The sequence below is a fragment of the Bos indicus x Bos taurus genome, chromosome 10, assembly GCF_003369695.1.
Source record: "Bos indicus x Bos taurus breed Angus x Brahman F1 hybrid chromosome 10, Bos_hybrid_MaternalHap_v2.0, whole genome shotgun sequence".
Classification (NCBI taxonomy): Eukaryota; Metazoa; Chordata; class Mammalia; order Artiodactyla; family Bovidae; genus Bos; species Bos indicus x Bos taurus.
Window position 1 is genome coordinate 41,247,677 of NC_040085.1, and position 19,765 is coordinate 41,267,441.

Here is a 19,765-nt window from a genome sequence, read left to right on the forward strand (position 1 = left end):
CAATGTCTGAATAGATTTGAAACGATCAATTAACAAGCCTCATTCAACTGGTAGGAAATTAGGGTACAGATTTGTATTCCCTTTACATGTGTATTTGTCATGTGTGTGTTAGTTTCTCAGGTTACATCTAATCAAGTAGCCTTGGGTGGGGGAAGGGAGGCTTCCTTCTAAGAGCCTGTTGTTGTTCAGTCGCTCAGTCATATCCAGCTCTTTGCAACCCCATGGACTGCAGGATGCCAAGCTTCCCTGTCCCTCATCATCTTCCAGAGTTTGCCCAAGTTCATGTCCATTGCATCAGTGATGCCATCCAGCCATCTCATCCTTTGACATCCTCCTCTTCTGCCCTCAATCTTTCCTAGCATAAGGGACTTTTCCAAAGAGTTGGCTGTTCACATCAGATAACCAAAATACTGGAGTTTTTGCTTCAGCATCAGTCCTTCCAATGAGTATTCAGGGTTGATCTCCCTTAAGACTGACTGGTTTGATCTCCTTGCTATCCAGGAGACCTTCAGGAACCTTCTCCAGCACCAGAGTTGGAAGGCATCGATTCTTTGGTGCTCTGCCTTCTTTATAGTCCAGATCTCACAACCACATGGGACTACTAGGAAGACCATAGTCTTAACTATATGGACTTTTCTCAGCAGAGTAAAGCTTCAGTTAAGGCACTCAGTCATGTCTGACTCTTTGTGACCACATGAACCACAGCACACCAGGCCTCCCTGTCCATCACCAACTCCCGGAGTTCACCCAAACTCATGTGCATCGAGCTGGTGATGCCAATCAACCATCTCATCCTCTGTCGTCCCCTTCTCCTCCTGCCCCCAGTCCCTGCCAGCATCAGGGTCTTTTCCAATGAGTCAACTCTTCGCATGAGGTGGCTAAAGTATTGGCGTTTCAGCCTTAGCTTCAGTCCTTCCAGTGAACACCCAGGACTGGTCTCCTTTAGGATGGACTGGTTGGATCTCCTTGCAGTCCAAGGGACTTGCAAGAGTCTTCTCCAGTACCACATTTCAAAAGCATCAATTGTTCGGTGCTCAGCTTTCTTCACAGTCCAACTTTCACATTCATACATGACCACTGGAAAAACCATAGCCTTGACTAGACGGACCTTTGTTGGCAAAGTAATGTCTCTGCTTTTCAATATGCTATCTAGGTTGGTCATAACTTTTCCCTCCAAGGAGTAAGCATCTTTTAATTTCATGGCTGCAATCACCATCTGCAGTGGTTTTGGAGCCCCCCAAAAATAAAGTCTGACACTGTTTCCACTGTTTCCCCATTTCCCATGAAGTGATGCGACCAGATGACATGATCTTAGTTTTCTGAATGTTGAGCTTTAAGCCAACTTTTTCACTCTCCTCTTTTACTTTCATCTTCACTTTCTGCCATAGGGTGGTGCCATCTGCATAGCTGAGGTTATTGATATTTCTCCCAGCAATCTTGATTCCAGCTTGTGCTTCTTCCAGTCCAGCGTTTCTCATGATGTACTCTGCATATAAGTTAAATAAGCAGGGTGACAGTATACAGCCTTGATGTACTCCGTGTAATGCTTAGCCAGTATCAAAGGCTGCACCATAGCTTCTGCACACAGTTCAGCAACCCCAAACCTTGCAGTGTGGTAACGTGAGCCACTGGGATGGAAGGAGCAGCTAGGGAAGCAAGAGTCCCATGGGTCTCAAAGGCTGCATCTACCTCATCAGAGCCTGAGTGACTTTGGGGGAGAATGGATCCATGTATATACATGGCTGAGTCCCCTCACTGTCCACTGGAAACTACCACAACATTGTTAATTGTTTATACCCCAACACAAAATAAAAAGTTAAAAAAAAGAACCTTGAGTGACTGCTCACCCCAAAGCTCACCTCTCCAGAAGTTGGCTGCACAGCTTTCAGCAAATCTGACACAGCCCCGGCGAGGGTCCTCGCGGCTCTGAGCAAGTCCTCCCCACTGCCCACCTCGTCATCCATGAGGGCTGCTAGCAGCTTCACGCCCTTGGACATCTCCGTCAGGTTGGAAGAAATGGTGGTGATGGCGCATCCCACGGCAGTGTAGTCGGTGTCCGCAGGATCACCTGGGACAGAGAAGGATTGACACCATCAGAGAAGGGCGGTGAAGGCTGCAGAGAGCCCAGGGTAACATGAGACAGGGGGTGACACTGGCAGCAGACCCCCACCCGCTTGCGACATCCTGCAAGAGTCAGGCATCTCGTCTCCCCATCTCCAAGGCTGCTCTTCATGAGGTCCTTTCACCCTGAGGTCTCACACTTTGAGATTCTGAGTGTGAACACCTTTAAAACTAGCATCTCACAGTCCTTTTCAGAAGGCCTCTCCAAGGTCAGCAGCTTGGAGAGGTCAACTCTGTCCCCGAAACACTGCAAGGCTGCTTGGTGATGCCAAGATCGTCCCTGGCTCTCACTTGACCATGCGAGGCTGAGAGCCATGCAATCCAGAGAAGACCACAGTTAGACAAGATGGAGGAAGGCACCCGTGACGGCTAGTCATACAAAACCATTTTGAGACTGTAAGCTCTCAGAAGGCAGAAACTGGCCTCAATAAACTCTGAAGTATGTCCAGCAGCTTGATGGACAATGAGCTGAGTAAGTGCTTTTCACTGAGGGTGCATGATATAGTCACATAGGCAAGAGAGGGTCCCCGCCTTTCTCCTGGGTCAGGTGGAGAAAATGCTTGAAGCATTGTGAGGGCCTAAAAATAGGCTCTTCTCTCAGAATAGGAAAAATCTGTTGCTTCAATCAAAGACTAAGAACTTCTCTCTTTTTTTTTTTTTTTGAACAAAACCACAATACACCACAAATCCCTCAAGGACTCACCGGCTGTGAGGTTAACAACTGACGCGGTTCCAGCTGTGATGGCATCGACTTGAGAGTGGATTTCGTGTTTGGATTCATCCACTTTATTCTGAACCCACACCCTGGACGCCTGCAAAACCAGATAACTGCATGACACAATCGCTGCGCAGGGTTACCCAGGAAACCAGAGAAGCCGTGCCATAAAATGAGACCAGCATTCTGACCACACTCCTCTCACTGGGCCGGCACCTGTGAGGCCCTTACGTCATCTTTAACAATGTCCTTAACAGGTCTCTTGCTCATTCATTCATGCCACATGGAATGAAAATTCTCAATGCTTCTTACTCGGGCTACCTTTTATTTAAGATTTTGGAGACAAAACTCTCTATGGTTTTACATAGGTAAATCCAGTTAAAAAAATGGAGATAATTAGTATCTTATAATAATACTGCCCAGTGGCACCAACGTGCATGCTCAGTCATGTCTGACTCCTTCTGACCCCATGGGCTATAGCCTTCCAGGCTCCACTGTCCATGGGATTTCACAGGCAAGAAAACTCGAGTGGGTTGCCACTTCCTACTCAATGGGATCCTTCCAACTCAGGGATTGAACTGCATCTCCTGTGTCTACTGCAGTGGCGGGCAGATTACCACCGAGTCACCTGGGAAACTCACTGGCAGCAACTGTTGCTAATTTTCAACTTCATTTTTTTAGAGAATGGAGTGAGAATCAGGGTATTTTAGCTGAGAGTCTTCTCTCAGTGTAGCAACTGTCTTTTATGACATGAATATCATGCTGATGTGCACCTTTACTGGCAGGATTTTGAGGGGTGGTCTTCAGGACTCCTGCTCTGGATCCATAATATGTCATATGACATTGAGCAAACTTCACTCAGTTCCTGTGCCTAAATTTCTTCTACTGTAAAAACTCAGTGGTCTTTTGAAACCTTTCTAGTTCTTATACTGTATGCTCATGTGACTCTTAGCAAATTCTGCTTTTGGCCATTTCTGGTCTTAGCCAATGAGTGCTTATACTGGCAATGGTGATCCCATGGTAATAGATGGTTCTGGTCTCCTTCCCCAAATAGTCCCCAAATATTAATCTTGGTTCAGAGTATGTCTAGCACTAAAATATTTTATATATTAATTCTTCAAAAGTTGGTGAAGCAAGAATATTAAGTCCAGATATTTAAAAACTCCCTCTCCCAACTATGCTGGATATGGGAGGCTGCCATATGTATTTTTAGTCTCAAGTTCCTGAAAGCAAAATACTTAATAACTTCAGAGACTTGAGACAAACAGCTTTGAGGATGCTGCACCCTTCAGGTTTACAGGTACACAAATGAAAAACACATTGAGCAGAGAGAACTTGGAGGCAGCTGTCCTGACTGGATGAGACGAGGCTACAAACTGTGTCTTGGTTCTGCCCCTGTGATGTCCAGGCAGTACTACAGCCATGGTTTCCAACCCTGGCTGCATATGAGAATCATAAAGAGATAAAACACCATGGAAACCCAGGCCCCACCTCCAGCAACACTGATCTGCTTGGTCTGACCTGGGCCCTAGGCTTTGTCCTTTAAGCCTTTCAGGTGATTCTAATGTGCAAAGCGGGACAGAGAATGACAATGGTAGCCGGTGCTTGGCAAACTTCCCTGTGTACACAAAACAGCTGGGAACTAAAACATAGATTCTGATTCAGAAGGGCGGAGGCAGGCCTAAGATTCTGTACCTCTCAAAAGATCCTAGGTGCTGCCAAGGCTGCTGGCCTGGGGATCACAATTTAAACAGCAAGGGACTAGATGATTTCATGCAATGGCAGCTATGGGAAGGCAGTTAAACGCCCTGCCTCACTGAAAAGTTCAGTAGTACGAACCCAGCAGTTCACAAAGCATGGTTCCCAGACAAGCAGTAGCACCTGAGAACTTGCTGGAAATGCAAATTCTCCAGCCTCACCCCAGACCAACTGAGTCAGAAAAAATGGGGGAGGGGCCCATTTTTAGCCTCTGGATGACTCTGAGGTTTGCTTGAGTGTGAGAACCACCGGGATTAACAACAAATCCAGCTAATACTCACTGGGCTCACACTGTGTTAGGTGCGGGGCTAAGAACTTTGTGAAGTGAAAGTGAAAGGTGCTCAGTCGACTCTTTGTGACGCCATGGACTATACAGTGAGAACAGTATAGAGAACAGTACAGAGACTATACAGTCCATGGAATTCTCCAGGCCAGAAAACTGGAGTGAGCAGCTGTTCCCTTCTCCAGGGGATCTTTCCAACCCAGGGATCGAATCCAGGTCTCCCACATTGCAGGCAGATTCTTTACCAGCTGAGCCACAAGGGAAGCCCACACACAAGGGAAGAACTTTTTTTTCATGATTGTGTTGTCAACCCTCACAACAGCCCTTCTCAGGGATAACAAAGTGGACCTTAGAGAAAGTTGCCCAGAAGACATAGCCACTGAGCTGTAGGCCTGGAATGTGGGCCCCACTTGAGTCTAAGTTCTTAGCCTAAAGGGGTACTGCCAATAGCCCGTAGCATTTTATGATTCTTTCTTCCTGTGCTAAGTGCTAAATTGCTTCAGTCATGTCCAACTCTTTGTGACCCTATGGACTATAGCCCTCCAGGCACCTCAGTCCATGGGAATCTCTAGGCAAGAATACTGGAGTGGGGATCTTCCCAACCCAGGGATCAAATCAGTATCTTTTATGTCTCCTGCATTGCAGGTGGGTTCTTTACCACTAGTACCCTCTTCCTTGGGTGCAGCTTAAAGACAGGGACTCCATCTCTTAAAAAAAATATGGATTGGCACCTCACCCAGCTGGAGACAGAGATTCACCTCACTGAATCTAGCCAGAGTACAGAATCCCATTTTCTGTGAGGGCAGAGACATTAAATAAAAATGCTGAACTTCCCTGGTGGTCTAGTGGCTGACTCCATGCTCCCAAGGCTGGGGGCCTGGGTTCAATCTTGGTCAGGGAAACAGATCCCACAGGCCACAACTAAAGATCCCATGTGCTGCAATTAAGACTGGCACAGCCAAATAAATAAATATTTAAAAAAAGAAAATATTCTTTAAAAAAAGTGCTGAATGACCCTCACCATATCCTGGCCGAGAGGTGGCAGGGAGTCGAGCTCGCTGAGGTCATCCTGGGCCTGCTGGACAGCGTGCATGCTCGTGTTGATGGTCCCCATGAGGGCCTGCTGGGCTGAGGTCTGCAAAGGTAGGTAACACAGGGATCACACCATGCTCCTGGCCTGGCAACAGAGCCTCTATGTAAGCAAGGAAATTGGATCTGGGATCAAGACACAGCGGTCCAGAGTACCTCTCAACAAACTGCCTGAACCACCTCCTATTTCAACTGGGGCTGGAAATAGGTATTGTGACACATGAATAGAATACTAAATAGGGGTGTTTGCAATAGAGTGATTATAATCAGCAGAGTGTAGAGAGTGTAATTAGCTGACAAGAAGGCTCAGAAAGAGTCCCCCGCTGGGAGCTCAGGGGCCCCAACCCTTGAGTATTCAGAACAGAAGTTCCCCTGCACAGGAATCATGTGGGTGTTAGATTTGAATTCTTGGTAAGTAAATAAAGATTTCACCCAAACCTACAATACAGTCAACATGCTTCTTCAGTCAAATCACTTCTGGGCTTTCAGGCTCTTCTGCTTTCAAAAAGTTCTTGTCCCAAAGCATGAGATTCCAGAGAGACTCAGGCAGAGGAGCACAGTGTAAGAAACCAATGATGTGCTCGGGGGGTGTGTGGAGTGGAACGGACTTGGACTAGTTCTGAGCCTCTCTGAGGGGTACTGGGCTGATGAGCAAGTTCGCGAGCAGGATCCTAGCCCTCACTCACAAACCACGTGGAGAGGCCACTGGCTCTTGTCCAGCCCTTGAGGACACCTGTAGTCCTAGACAGAGCACTGCCAGAGCCACCCATTTAAAAGAAAACACACTGGGAATTGGGCATTTGGGACTGCAGAGCTGAAGAGCCAGGGTGCAGATAGGAAGTAGCAAGCGTGGGGATAACACACACAACCCATCACCAGGCTGGTATCGCTCCCTGGACACCAGGGCAGCCTAGTGATGCACAGGGCAGGGCCCCCGGGAGCCTCACCAGCGGGGGCATGTGACCGCGGTGCATCTGCCCAACCATGACCTGCTGCTGTGGGGAGGGCATGCTGCCAACATTGAAGGTCTCAGGCCCGCTGGAGCCAGAGCGCATTACCGCTGGCAGGGCCACCGAACCATGTTCCACCTTCCCGGTGCGATTGAACTGCTGCTGCAGGATGGTGGACCTGCGGGGAACAGAAGCTTTGGTCACTGCGAGGTGGCCGCTCACATGGAGTGTCAATGCGCCTGATACCACAGGTGTTAGCAGTGTTCATGCTGCATGCTATGACAACCAGTTTAAAAGAGGCAAATATAGACAGGATCATGAATGAGGTAACAGCACTCAAATGCTCAGCAAAACCCTGAGATGAATGAATCCTTTGATATAATCAGTACTGTAATTAATTACTGGCTTTATGCTATTAGCTGTTCAGAAAGACACAGAAAGCAATGACGTTCTAGGCCTAAGTGAATGTTCTGGATACAGTGATGTAGTATTTGGTAAATTCTACCTGAAATAGCATTCATTCAACACAAATCTACTGCATGCCAGGTTCTATTCTAAGCCCTGGGGACAGAGATCAGTAATCCTTAGTTTGAAGGAAGAAATGTGGAAATGAACTTCACATCTCCCTCAGCTTAGCTCTCCTTTCCCAGGTGGAAAGCCACTGACCACAGAGGATGTTTCAACACCTGTGGAGCCTTGATGACTGGCTGACCTTGGTACCTCGTCCAAATGATGTCAACTTAAGTCTGGGAAGACTCCCAGAGCATCTAGTAAAAAAAAATTTCAAGTTTTTACCTCTTGATATTTTCCTGGAATGAGAGGTGAGTGCCAAGGACTTTGAGCACATGAGGGTAAGACTCTGATAACCCAGAGGACAAACCCACAGGGAATATGGGAGAGTCTGTGTTGCGGGGTGGGGAGGGAGTGGGGCAGGGTTGGTGAGTAGCTGTGTTAAGGCATAGGAGCCTCTGTCCCAGGATTCTGGAACCATCACAGTGTACTTCCTGTTGCCCAGGGCAAAGGTTGTGAGTCAAGTTAGGGTACCAATCGACAGGTATCCATGGAGGGACATTAGCATCTGCAGAGGAACTGGCACTAGAGAGGGTGTATCTAAGGCTCCTCTCAGAGCTCAGCTACATTCCAAGATCTCAGCCAATGTCTAATTCAGGGAGAAGTGAAAGATCTCGTGATGAGGATCTCCCTGGACTGTGATGCCCTCTGCAGTGGGGAGGGGCTGCAGTGGTGCCAGGCAGGGGAGGGTCCCAGCACTCAGGGCACAGACACTTACTGAGCTTCTCCTAGGAGAAGTTCAAGTGCAGTGGAATCCTGTGAAGCGCACAGTTGACCCTATTAGGAAGCACTAGCTTACTAACATTCATCTGATGGTCATTAATAACTCCAAGAAATCAAGTCTTTTGCCAGAGGGTACCAAACAGCACTTGAAATGCAGTACATCAAATTTGGCTCCAAGTTGTATACTTGCTGCTACTGCTGCTAAGTCACTTCAGTCGTGTCTGACTCTGTGCGACCCCAGAGACGGCAGCCCACCAGGCTCCCCCATCCCTGGGATTCTCCAGGCAAGAACACTGGAGTGGGTTGCCATTTCCTTCTCCAATGCATGAAAGTGAAAAGTGAAAGTGAAGTTGCTCAGTTGTGTCTGACTCTTAGCAACCCCATGGACTGCAGCCTACCAGGCTCCTCTATCCATGGGATTTTCCAGGCAAAAGTACTGGAGTGGGGTGCCATTGCCTTCTCCAAAGTTGTATACTAATAGGGGACAAATAGAGAAACACTTTCAAGGGGATTACGATGCAAACTGTGAGAAAGTGGTACACAGCAGCCAAGGTGGAGAAACAGTGACTACAATTGGGCAAGTTCAAGATGCTGCCCTAGGACAGCGCCCTAGAGGAGATGTCGCAGACCTGAATCCGAGTCCTGGCTCGGCCCCAGGTGTACATCTCAACTGACCTCCAGGAGCTTCAGATTCCTCATCCACGGTCTGAGGATGACAAGATCTAGCCTACCTCTGCCATGGGGGATGTTGCTGGGATCAAGTAAGACAGCAAGATGGACACACACAGTATAGACCAGAAAAACTGTCACTACAATGCTCCATGAACATCAAGGGGGTGGGTGAACAGGCTTCTCAACAGGTCTTGCCTATTCCTAAATTTTAATAAATCTCAGTTTCCTCATTCACAAAACGGGGCTAAATTGAGACTGCTCTAAATTTAAAATAATGATAAAAATAGCAAATATGTATTACAATCAAGAGATTGCTTAATGTGCTTTATTTGTTTTATAAGCATTATTAAGAACTCAAGCATCGAAATCAACTTATGAGGTAGTACTATCAATCATTATTCATGAAGGAGACAGAGAAAACTCATAACGCCCCCAGGGCCACACATTGAAAAACAGACCCCAGATTGAAACCTAGTAACTCTGGCTCCAGAGTCCCTGTTTTTACCATTTCCTTTTGCTACCTCATGACATGTGTATCAAGCACAGCAGTAACTAGCGTCTCATAAACAAAAATTCCCCTACTGGGTAGGTCCCTAGCCCAAAAGATACAGAACTGAACTCACTCTCCAGGCTTTGATGATAATGATGCAGTTTATGAGATTTAAATCAGAAATTCAAAGTGGGACATGAAGGCTTACCATGTCTAAAGATGGAATTAAGTACCACATGGTCTTCCGTGTCTCCCTGAAACCCCCAGCCGCCCTCACCCCAACAGGACACCCTCAACAGTGATGACAATGGTCTGGGGACCACACTTTGAGAAGCAAGACTCATCTGTCTCATCCATCATCCCTCCACGTGAAGGACTTCAGGCAACCGGCCCAGAGTTGGCCTAGGAAACCTGCCCATGCTGGGAGAAGGCAGTTATCCCTCATCTTAAATACACTTACTTTTTAGGGGAGACAGATTCTTCTAACATAGTTGACTCCTCATCGCCCTCCAGTCCAAATCTATCTTTACTTTGTTTCTGAGGTAAAACAAGACAAACATGAAAGTTAGCAGGTCTTGACACAAGATCCTTTTAAGGAGGCCTTTTAAAATGAGCCACATAAGCAGGTACGTTAAGGTTGATCCCAAATTCCTTGTATGGGATATTTAATAAGTGATAGGTGAATAAAATCAATAGTTATAATGAAAAAGAAATGTAATATTTAATATATATATATAGTGCCTTTTGTATATATTATTGCACAGACAATTTCATATAGTTAAAATTAAGACACTAATACTCTACTGCTGCTGCTGCTGCTGCTGCTAAGTCGCTTCAGTCGTGTCCGACTCTGTGCGACCCCATAGACAGCAGCCCACCAGGCTCCCCCATCCCTGGGATTCTCCAGGCAAGAACACTGGAGTGGGTTGCCATTGCCTTCTCCAATGCAGGAAAGTGAAAAGTGAAAGTGAAGTCGCTCAGTCGTGTCTGACTCTTAGCGACTCCATGGACTGCAGCCTACCAGGCTCCTCCATCCATGGGATTTTCCAGGCAAGAGTACTGGAGTGGGGTGCCATTGCCTTCTCCGAATACTCTACTAGAACTTGGCTATTTCAGTGGGTGGTATATTGAAACCTTAGGAAAGGTTATTTTATGTACCACTATGGCATATAACACCCTCCCCCTCATTAAAACTGGATGAGAGAGAAAGAAAAAAAATGAAAGTAAATCTTTAGGCCCTCAACCCAGTTTCTAGAGAGGAAAACATAACAACTACCTAGAGAGGAAGATGCTGAGGGGTGAGCTAGGCTCATTCATTAGCTAAATGATACACTTGCTCACTACCTGGCAGTCAATGACACAAATGTGAGCTGCAGCAAAATCAGAAATGGATACGCGGTCAAAGACTGCACACTCAAGCAATCTTAATGCTAAAGATTCCATTAGCGCATCAAGTACTTTACATGAGCTTTTTATTTTCCAGGTAGCTACACCATCTAAACTGAGACTTTTAAATAAAGAAGTGCTGTCTAATCTGCACAGTATGAAATACCTTTTTGAGGATGATGTCAATGTAGCCTGCAATCAGCTGGGATATTTGCTCTCCTTCAGTGGTCTGTACGGAGTAGTAGCTTTCCTGATACTCCCCAAAATCCTAGGGGGGGAAAACTCACGTTAGAAGAAATACAGTCACATCACCAGTTTCAAAGGTGAGGGGGTCCAATCTTGGAACAAGTTCTGGCATAGATTCACTGTTCTTGCTCATCTCCCCTAAATACAACACCCTAAAATGTATTCAACAAACAATGGTAGGGCTCTGAAACCTGGAAAGTTGTATTGACTGGTGACCTCAGTATTCGAGGCACCACAATCTGATGAGTTCTCGAGTTTTATTTTATATCCCACATTTCCAAGGCTGGGTGCTGGAGAGGCCTGAACTTGGAACCTCCAACAGGAAGGTTATGAAAGTCTGTTCTCTCTGGCCAAGGGACCAGGAGATGGGAAGCCCAACAAAGACCTAATTGGGAGCCTCAAGCAGCTTCACAACTGAGTTGCTCATGGGCGGCTGCAAAGCAGTGAAAGCCTGGCCATCCCAGGCCCTTCTCCACAACCCAGGCAGGCAGGTGGTCTGATCGCTCTGCAGCAGTGGCCACAGTGAAGCCCTGTGTCTCCCTCCCCTCCACTCACCTTCTGTGTTCCTAAGAAAGGTCACCTGTTAATAGTAGGTGGCCATAGGAATTACTTTATTCCCTCATAGACAGCACTAGCAGGCTTTGAGCAGGAACCCAGCAATGTCAGAAGAACAAGGCAGTCCAGAACATTGCCAGGGCTCAGAAAATAAATTTCCATTGCCAACTCAAGTCCACAGAAGTATGCCAGAACATTGGACTATACACCAGACCTAAACAAGGTGACTGTCTATGAAAACAGAGATATAAAGAAGATCCTGATATAAAATCCATAGCATCTACGATATAATTAAAAATCACTACGCATGTCAAGAACCAAGATGAATACAATGTAAGAAAAAAAAAAAGATAATCAACTGATGCCAATACTGAAATGAATCAGATGTTGGAATCATCTGGTAAGAATTTTTAAATTTTGAATCATAAAAAATGTTTCAACAATGACAAAATCTCCTGAAACAAATGAAAACAAGAGGCTTAACAAAGAAATTTAAGTCATAAAAAAGAACCAGACTGAAATTTGCAAATAAAAACATGCCATAATCGAAGTAAAAAACTCATGGGATAGATAAAATAGTACTGTGGAAATGACAAAGAACAGAACCAGTCAGCTCGAAAATAGACTGATAAAATTTAGTCAAGTGAAACAACAGAAAACAGGCAAAACAAAAGAGAGCTTCAGGGATCTGTAGGACAATTTAAAAAAGACCTAATATCCATATCATCAGAAACACAGAAGGAGAGTAGAGCCTCCTACTGTTGGACCAAAATATATACATACATTATATATATATATATATGTATATAAAGAAACAATGACTGAAAACTTATAAAAATTAGTGAATGACGTAAGCCTACAAATTCAAGAAACTAAGCAAACCCTACAACAGAATAAGCCTAAGAAATCCACACCAAGAACTTATGAAAACTGGAGAAAGACAATCTTCAAAACATTCATAGAAAAGCAGCATGTTACCTATAAATGAACACCAACACGATGCCAGAAAGTTTCTATGCTGAAACGGCAGAGGCCAGAGAGAAGTGGAATGACATTTTTCAAGTGCTAAAAGAACTGAGAATCTCAAATTCTGTATCTGGCAAAATTAATCTTCATGAATGAAGGGAAAATAAGAAGATTCTCCGTCAGCTAAAGGAAAACTAAAAAATTTGTTGCTAGCAGATTTACCTTTAAAGAATGGCTTAAGAAAAAAACTCTGAATACACAGAAAATGAAGACAAAAGAAAACTGGTAACTTTAGAAAGAGAAAGAGCAATGAGATGGATAAAAACAGAAGTAAATTATATCCTTCACCTTATGCATTTTCTTCAATCTTATTATGAGGATGAAGCAAAAGTAATACCATCTCATGTAGTGGTCAATGTATAATATATAGAAGAAATACTTAAGTAATTATACTCAAAAAGCATGGCAGGTAAGTAGACCTAAATGGAAGGAAGGTATGTTTTCTGAAGATTCCTCCCAAGTGGCAAGAGTCAATGCTCAAATTAGATAACTAACATTCCCACCAAGGCCCCTTCTTGATACCTTTTTTCTGATGCTCTGATGTAAGATCTTTCCTAGATGCAGATGTTTCAAGTGTTCATGAGAGCTGGAGAATGGCACCATTTAGGAATTCTGAAGAAACTGACAAATTTCAACACTTTCTGATTCTCTTATGGCTCAATACAACTACAAAATAATTGCACTACTGATTTTCATATATCAGTGTGGCTGGCTATAGTGAGGGCCACACGGTATACTCTGCTAAAAGCAGATACTGGGGTTGGGAGGGAGAATTCAGAAGTTTAAAGGTCTGGAACAAACACACATCCTCCCGACATTCAGTGTACTTCACTTTGGGCATTTTGTTATCATCGTCTCATTTGACTCTGGTAACTCTGAGAAACAGGTATTACTATTCCCATTTCACAACCAAGGACGTTAAAGCTCAGAGAGGAGAAGTAACTTGAGCAAAGGCATAGAACTGGGAAGGAAAGCTGATTTCGAACACTACCCCACAGTCTGTGCTACTCCCACTGTACAGCATGTCTCTTCATAGGCAGGCTGGGAAAACACAGCTTGGCAAGATGTCACAATTCTTAAGAGCTTATTTAGAAACTTCTAAAACTAGAGATGAGAAGCATCCCTATGGCCTCACAGCATCATCAAATTGTTTTTTAGGCTATACTGGGGATGGCATCAGAACCACAGAAGACCAAGAATCATCCTTGACTGGCTCTTTCTAATTAAGGAACTCAGACCGCCTTAGAGGACCGACCAGAGATAAAGAGGTGGCTAAGGAGACCCAGCGCTCAACATCTCCCTCACTTCTAGACCAGTGAGTACCCCCACTCCCTGCCCTAGGGACTCCCACCATCTGTCCCTCTCCAAGGCCAGGGAAGCCCAGTGGGCTTATCTTGTTTCCCCTGCCCCATGGTATCACCCAGAATATGCTAGCCCACTCATTGCTTCAGCCAGTCCCTACCAGTGTGAAGCTCTTGGGTGAGGCTGCCCAGCGCTTGACCGTGGTCAGTGGCCACTCCTGCAACACTTCCTTGGTCTTTTCATCCACACGCATCACTGAGTCTTTGGTGATCCCCAGCAGGCGAGGCACCAGCTTGTTCTTCCCTTTCATCTTTTCCTGAAACAGGAGGTACAAAGAATCAGTGCTCTTCCTCTGAATACATCTGATTTTTCCAAGTCATCAGTGATTTTGTGATTTTTTACCTGCGGTCAACTTACATCACTGTTTCAAAATAGGCGGGGCTGTTGGAAAATCAAGAGTTTTTTAAAGACTAGATAAATGACTCGTAAATTAAAGGGATGGAAGCTAAAACAGAGCTATCAGAAGACTGGAAGGATCCACAGAAATTGGAAAGATCCACAAGTTTTCTCTGCAGAGAGATACTGTCCAGAAGGTCAGGCTGCTCCAAAAACAGAGATTGTGACAGAAAAAACATATCCAGAGAAAAAGAAGTTAAACTGAACTCCCAGTAGCCACCTCAGTGAGTAACACAAAAAGGTTAATATAGAATTTAAATATGGCACTTCAGCTATTTAGAATTAACTAAAATTGCCAGAGTAGTTATCTTCTCATTACTAAGCACAGATTTTTTTTTTAAATATTCCCTGAAATATATTTCCATCTGGAGGCTTGGGTTTTGTTATTTTTAATGTGTATCTATGGACTCAAAATATTTTGATTGGTTTTAATAAGTTTTTAAAGAAATAGTTATCATACCTATTAAAATAATTTTTTAAAATAATAATTCCTATCTCATTTCATGCAAAGATGAGCACAATAAAGGACAGAAATGGTATGGATCTAACAGAAGCAGAAGATATTAAGAAGAGGTGGCAAGAATACACAGAAGAACTGTACAAAAAAGATCATCATGAGCTAGATAAACATGATGGTGTGATCACTCACCTAAAGCCAGATATCCTGGAATGCATAGTCAAGTGGGCCTTAGGAAGCATTACTATGAACAAAGCCAGTGGAGGTGATAGAATTCCAGCTGAGCTATTTCAAATCCTAAAAGATGATGCTGTGAAAGTGTTACACTCAATATGCCAGCAAACCTGGAAAACTCAGCAGTGGTCACAGGATTGGAAAGCTCAGTTTTCATTCCAAACCCAAAGAAAGGCAATGCCAAAGAATGCTCAAACTAAAGCACAATTGCATTCATCTCACACGCTAGCAAAGTAATGCTCAAAATTCTCCAAGCCAGGCTTCAACAGTACCATGAACTTCCAGATGTTCAAGCTGGATTTAGAAAAGGCAGAGGAACCAGAGATCAAATTGCCAACATCTGCTGGATCATCGAAAAAGAGAGTTCCAGAAAAACATCTATTTCTGTTTTACTGACTATGCCAAAGCCTTTGACTGTGTGGATCACAACAAACTGTGGAAAATTCTGAAAGAGATGGGAATACCAGACCACCTGACCTGCCTTCTGAGAAATCACTGAGCAGGTCAAGAACCAGCGGTTAGAACTGGACGTGGAACAACAGACTGGTTCCAAAGAGGAAAAGGAGTACGTCAAGGCTGTATATTGTCACCCTGCTTATTTAACATATATAAAGTACATCATGCGAAATGCTGGGCTGGATGAAGCACAAGCTGGAATCAAGACTGCCAGGAGAAATATCAGTAACCTCAGATACGCAGACGACACCATTATGGCAGAAAGTAAAGAAGAACTAAAGAGCCTCTTGATGAAAGTGAAAGAGAAGAGAAAAAGTTGGCTTAAAACTCAACATTCAGAAAACTAAGATCATGGCATCTGGTCCCATCACTTCATGGCAAATAGATGGGGAAACAATGGAAACAGTGACAGACTTTATTTTGGGGGGCTCCAAAATCACTGCAGATGGTGACTGCAGACATGAAATTAAAAGATGCTTGCTCCTTGGAAGAAAAGCTATGACCAACCTAGATAGCATATTAAAAAGCAGAGACATTACTTTGCCAACAAAGGTTCGTCTACTCAAAGCTATGGTTTTTGCAGTAGTCATGTGTGGATGTGAGAGCTGGACTATAAAGAAAGCTGAGCACCGACGAATTGGTGCTTTTGAACTGTGGTGTTGGAGGAGACTCTTGAGAGTCCCTTGAACAGCAAGGAGATCCAAGCAGTCCATCCCACAGGAAATCAGTCCTGAAAATTCATTGGAAGAACTGATGCTGAAACTGAAACTCCAGTACTTTGGCCACGTGATGCGAAGAACTGACTCAGTGGAAAGGACCCTGATACTGGGAGAGATTGAAGGCGGGAGGAGAAGGGGACAACAGAGGATGAGATGGTTGGATGGCATCACTAATGCAACGGACATGAGTTTGAGTAGGCTCCGGGAGTTGATGAATGACAGGGAAGCCCAGCATGCTGTAGTCCATGGGGTCTCAAAGAGTCGGACACGACTGAGCAACTGAACTGAACTGACCTCATACTCATGATACAGCAAATTCAAGATAGGTTAATAATTTAGAAAGAATATATAGTTGGATATTTTTGTGATTCCAGCGGGGGATGGGGTGGGATGTGGAAATGTATAGCACAAATGCCAAATAAAGGAAAAGATTAAAAGCTTTAACTATAAAATAGATGGACTTTGATATATTTTTTTTGAAAAGAGAGAGAAATGAAAGAAAGAGACCTCACCATAAAAAATTAAAAGACAAATGACTGGTGAATAAATATTTACAACTAATAGGATGATAAAAAATTTCATATGCTTTATATGTCACAGGTTATCATAAATCAAACATATGTGGCAAAGAACATGATCAGAAAATGTTTAAAATTATAAAATAACTAGTTAATCAGCCATAAGAAGAAATTAGATAAATTTTCATGTATATATAATAGTTTATCTTTTATAAAATTAATGCTCAATTAAAGAAGGTATGAAAGAGGACCACTATTGATGGTGATTTAAAACAGCAAAACCTTTATGGAAGAAAATTTGTTAACCATTCAAAGCTTTAAAAATGTTCCCACTTTTAGTCCAATTTGCTTTTAGAAACTTATTAAAAAAGAAGTTACAAATGTGTATAAAGATAACAAAGCAAGAAGGCTTAGCTAGAGTTTTTCAGAGCAAAAAAATACAAATAACCCAAAATGTCAACTATAAGAGATTTGATAATTATGATATTCCAAACAGAAGACTACTCTACAATGGTGCATAATCATGCTCAGTCGTGTTCGACTCTTTGTAACCCCATGGACAGTAGCCCTCCAGGATCTTCCCTCCACGAAATTCTCCTGACAAAAAATACTGGAATGGGTTGCAATTTCCTCTGCCAGGGGATCTTCCTGACCTAGGCATTGAACCTGTGTCTCCTGCCTCGGCAGGTGTATTCTTTACCACTGAGCCACCTGGGAATCCCTACTCTACAACTATTACAAATCATAGTACAGAAAAACAACTGGATTCATGATAATAAATTATTCACATTAAAAGAGTTTGTACAGCATGATCCTATGAAATAAAATTTTAAACATTTTTTTTTTAAGAAAACTCACTGCATGAGGAAATGGTAGCAATGATCATCTCACATGATTTGTATTATTGTCCTGTGCTTTTCCTTACTCCAAAAATTTAACTTAAAACACATTTCTAGTGGTCAGGAAAAAACAAACTTTTCAAGATTATTTGCAAAAATCTAGCAATTCCCACAGCACCACTACAAAAGCAATATGCAGACAAATTAGCACAAAGTGTACAAGTATACATGGATGTGTATGCAAGGACAGGTACTTAAACCAGTAGTGTGACCGATGCTTAATAAATATTATCATTAATTTTCAGAGCCTCCCTCAAATGTTGCCATCATCAGCACCATCAACTTCCCCACCTTGAAATGAAGGGGCCAGCAATGATAATAAGTGATAAAGCCAGGATTAGAACACAGGTCTGAGTACAAAAACATCTCTGACTTTAAAAGAGACTGTCTACCAGTTTACTACTTCTGAGAGAAACAATTAGAGAAAATGCAAAAATACCCCTCCCAGTTTCTGTGGGCGGTTCACAAAGCATCAGACAGGGAAGGTCACGGCACACCTCCAGCTTCCTCCCAAGAGGAGGAGATAAAGGCAGTAGGAATCTGAGTGGGTGTCTGAGAAGGGGAATATAGCACTGTAAGAACCTCTGAGTCCTTAGGGAAAACTCAGGGACGAGTCAGATCCTTTGTAGAGAGGCTAGTTCCACCAGGGGTGAAATCAGTGCAGGGTGGACCATGCCAGGCAGCATCACTTGGCTTCAGGAGCCACTGGTTTAGTCATACAGGGTTGGCACCAGCCCAGCTGCCGGGCCTAGGAAGGAGATCAGAAATAAAATATGGTTTGCAGCTGTTGCCTTCCTGCTCTCAAATCTGCACCTCCCCAGTGAGGGGCTTTGGGGTGAGGCAACACAGGATCCTGATGGATTGCCCCGACTCCCGAGATCATTCTGGTCTGGGAGAGGAAACCACAGTGAACGAGCAAACAGCTTACAGTGGGCATTCCAGTACAAGTTCATAACTGGGGGTGGGGGAAGAGGGTATAAAAGAAACTCAGAAAACACTGTCACTCAGCAACAGGGACCACCATCAAGGGACACAATTATTTTTGAGTCTACCCGCAAAATGCAGAGCAGCTGGGGAAAGTTAAAACAGCAAGGGGCTTGGCTCTGTGCTAGTGATACAAGGGCTCCCCCAAGAGAGGATCTGCCTTAGAACCTTAGTGGCAGACCTACATAATAGGAGAAGGTCCAGAGTCAATAAGGTTCCCCCTTCCTCCCTAAATCTAGAATCTCAGTCCACCCCACACGTCTCCTCTCCAGTTTTCCAACTACAGACACCAGTATCCTTTTATCTCTGGGAGAAGACAGCAGGCTAGGCAGGATCCAGTGAAGACCCAACTCTTTTGTGCACAGACACATGTAGACTCTGGTTGCGATTCTGTGAGCTACCTAGCAACTTCTATCTTGAGGCAATCCTCATCAGGTTGGTTTTGTTCTGAGGTGTCGAGCTTGCGTAACTTAAAGGCAGGAGAAGGTATGTATTCTACCAAGGAGAGGTAGGATCCACTAATAACCCCAGCCTTTCTTCATTCAGGGGCTTCCCAAGTGGTGTGGAGGGAAAGAAGTGGCTTGCACTGCAGGAGCCGGGGGTTTAATCCCTGGGTCAGGAAGACTTCCTGGAGAAGGAAATGACAACCCGCTCCAGTGTTCTTGCCTGGAGAATCCCATGGACAGAGGAGCCTGGCAGGCTACAGTCCAGAGTGTTGCAGAGAGTCAGACGGGACTGAGAATGCACATGATCCTCTTCCAAGCACCTCTTAGCCGTTACTGAGGATTCAGTCCTGGCAGCTGGCTGTGATTAAGTCTGCTTAGCCTTGGGCTCTTCTTGCAGGTGTGTGTACTGGCTGATTCTTACATCACCTGTGCCTTACATCAGGTTCAGACTGGGGTGGAGGGATGCCAGTGGGCTAAGCTGTGGGCATGCTTTGGCTCTAAGCCCGACTCCAACGTGGCCTAAGTCCGTGAGCCTGCTGTGCTCACCAGAGTTCTACAGTGGCTTCCTGCCAAAGTGCTGCCTTGGTGCTTTGCTGTGTCATCAGTATGCTTTTCTTTTTAATCTTTTAGGCACATGGCAGAGAGGGATGCTCAAAAGCAAAATGGTGTTAAAGACTCTGTTCATTAGCGGTTTCTCTCCCTAAAAACAA

At 44.3% G+C, this 19,765-nt stretch overlaps 1 protein-coding gene across 11 annotated transcripts in view; it reads right to left on the reverse strand.

Annotated features, from left to right (window-relative positions):
* Nucleotides 1-19,765, reverse strand: part of TLN2 (talin 2) — a 496,539-nt gene that overhangs the window by 153,624 nt on the left and 323,150 nt on the right. For all 11 annotated transcript variants that reach the window (XM_027553835.1, XM_027553837.1, XM_027553839.1 and 8 more), the window contains 7 exons: nt 14,047-14,202; nt 10,924-11,025; nt 9,832-9,908; nt 6,914-7,094; nt 5,899-6,012; nt 2,825-2,933; nt 1,860-2,068 (listed from right to left, as the gene is read on the reverse strand). In XM_027553835.1, coding sequence (XP_027409636.1) covers nt 1,860-2,068; nt 2,825-2,933; nt 5,899-6,012; nt 6,914-7,094; nt 9,832-9,908; nt 10,924-11,025; nt 14,047-14,202 — 948 coding nt within the window. The remainder of the gene's footprint in view (nt 1-1,859; nt 2,069-2,824; nt 2,934-5,898; nt 6,013-6,913; nt 7,095-9,831; nt 9,909-10,923; nt 11,026-14,046; nt 14,203-19,765) is intronic.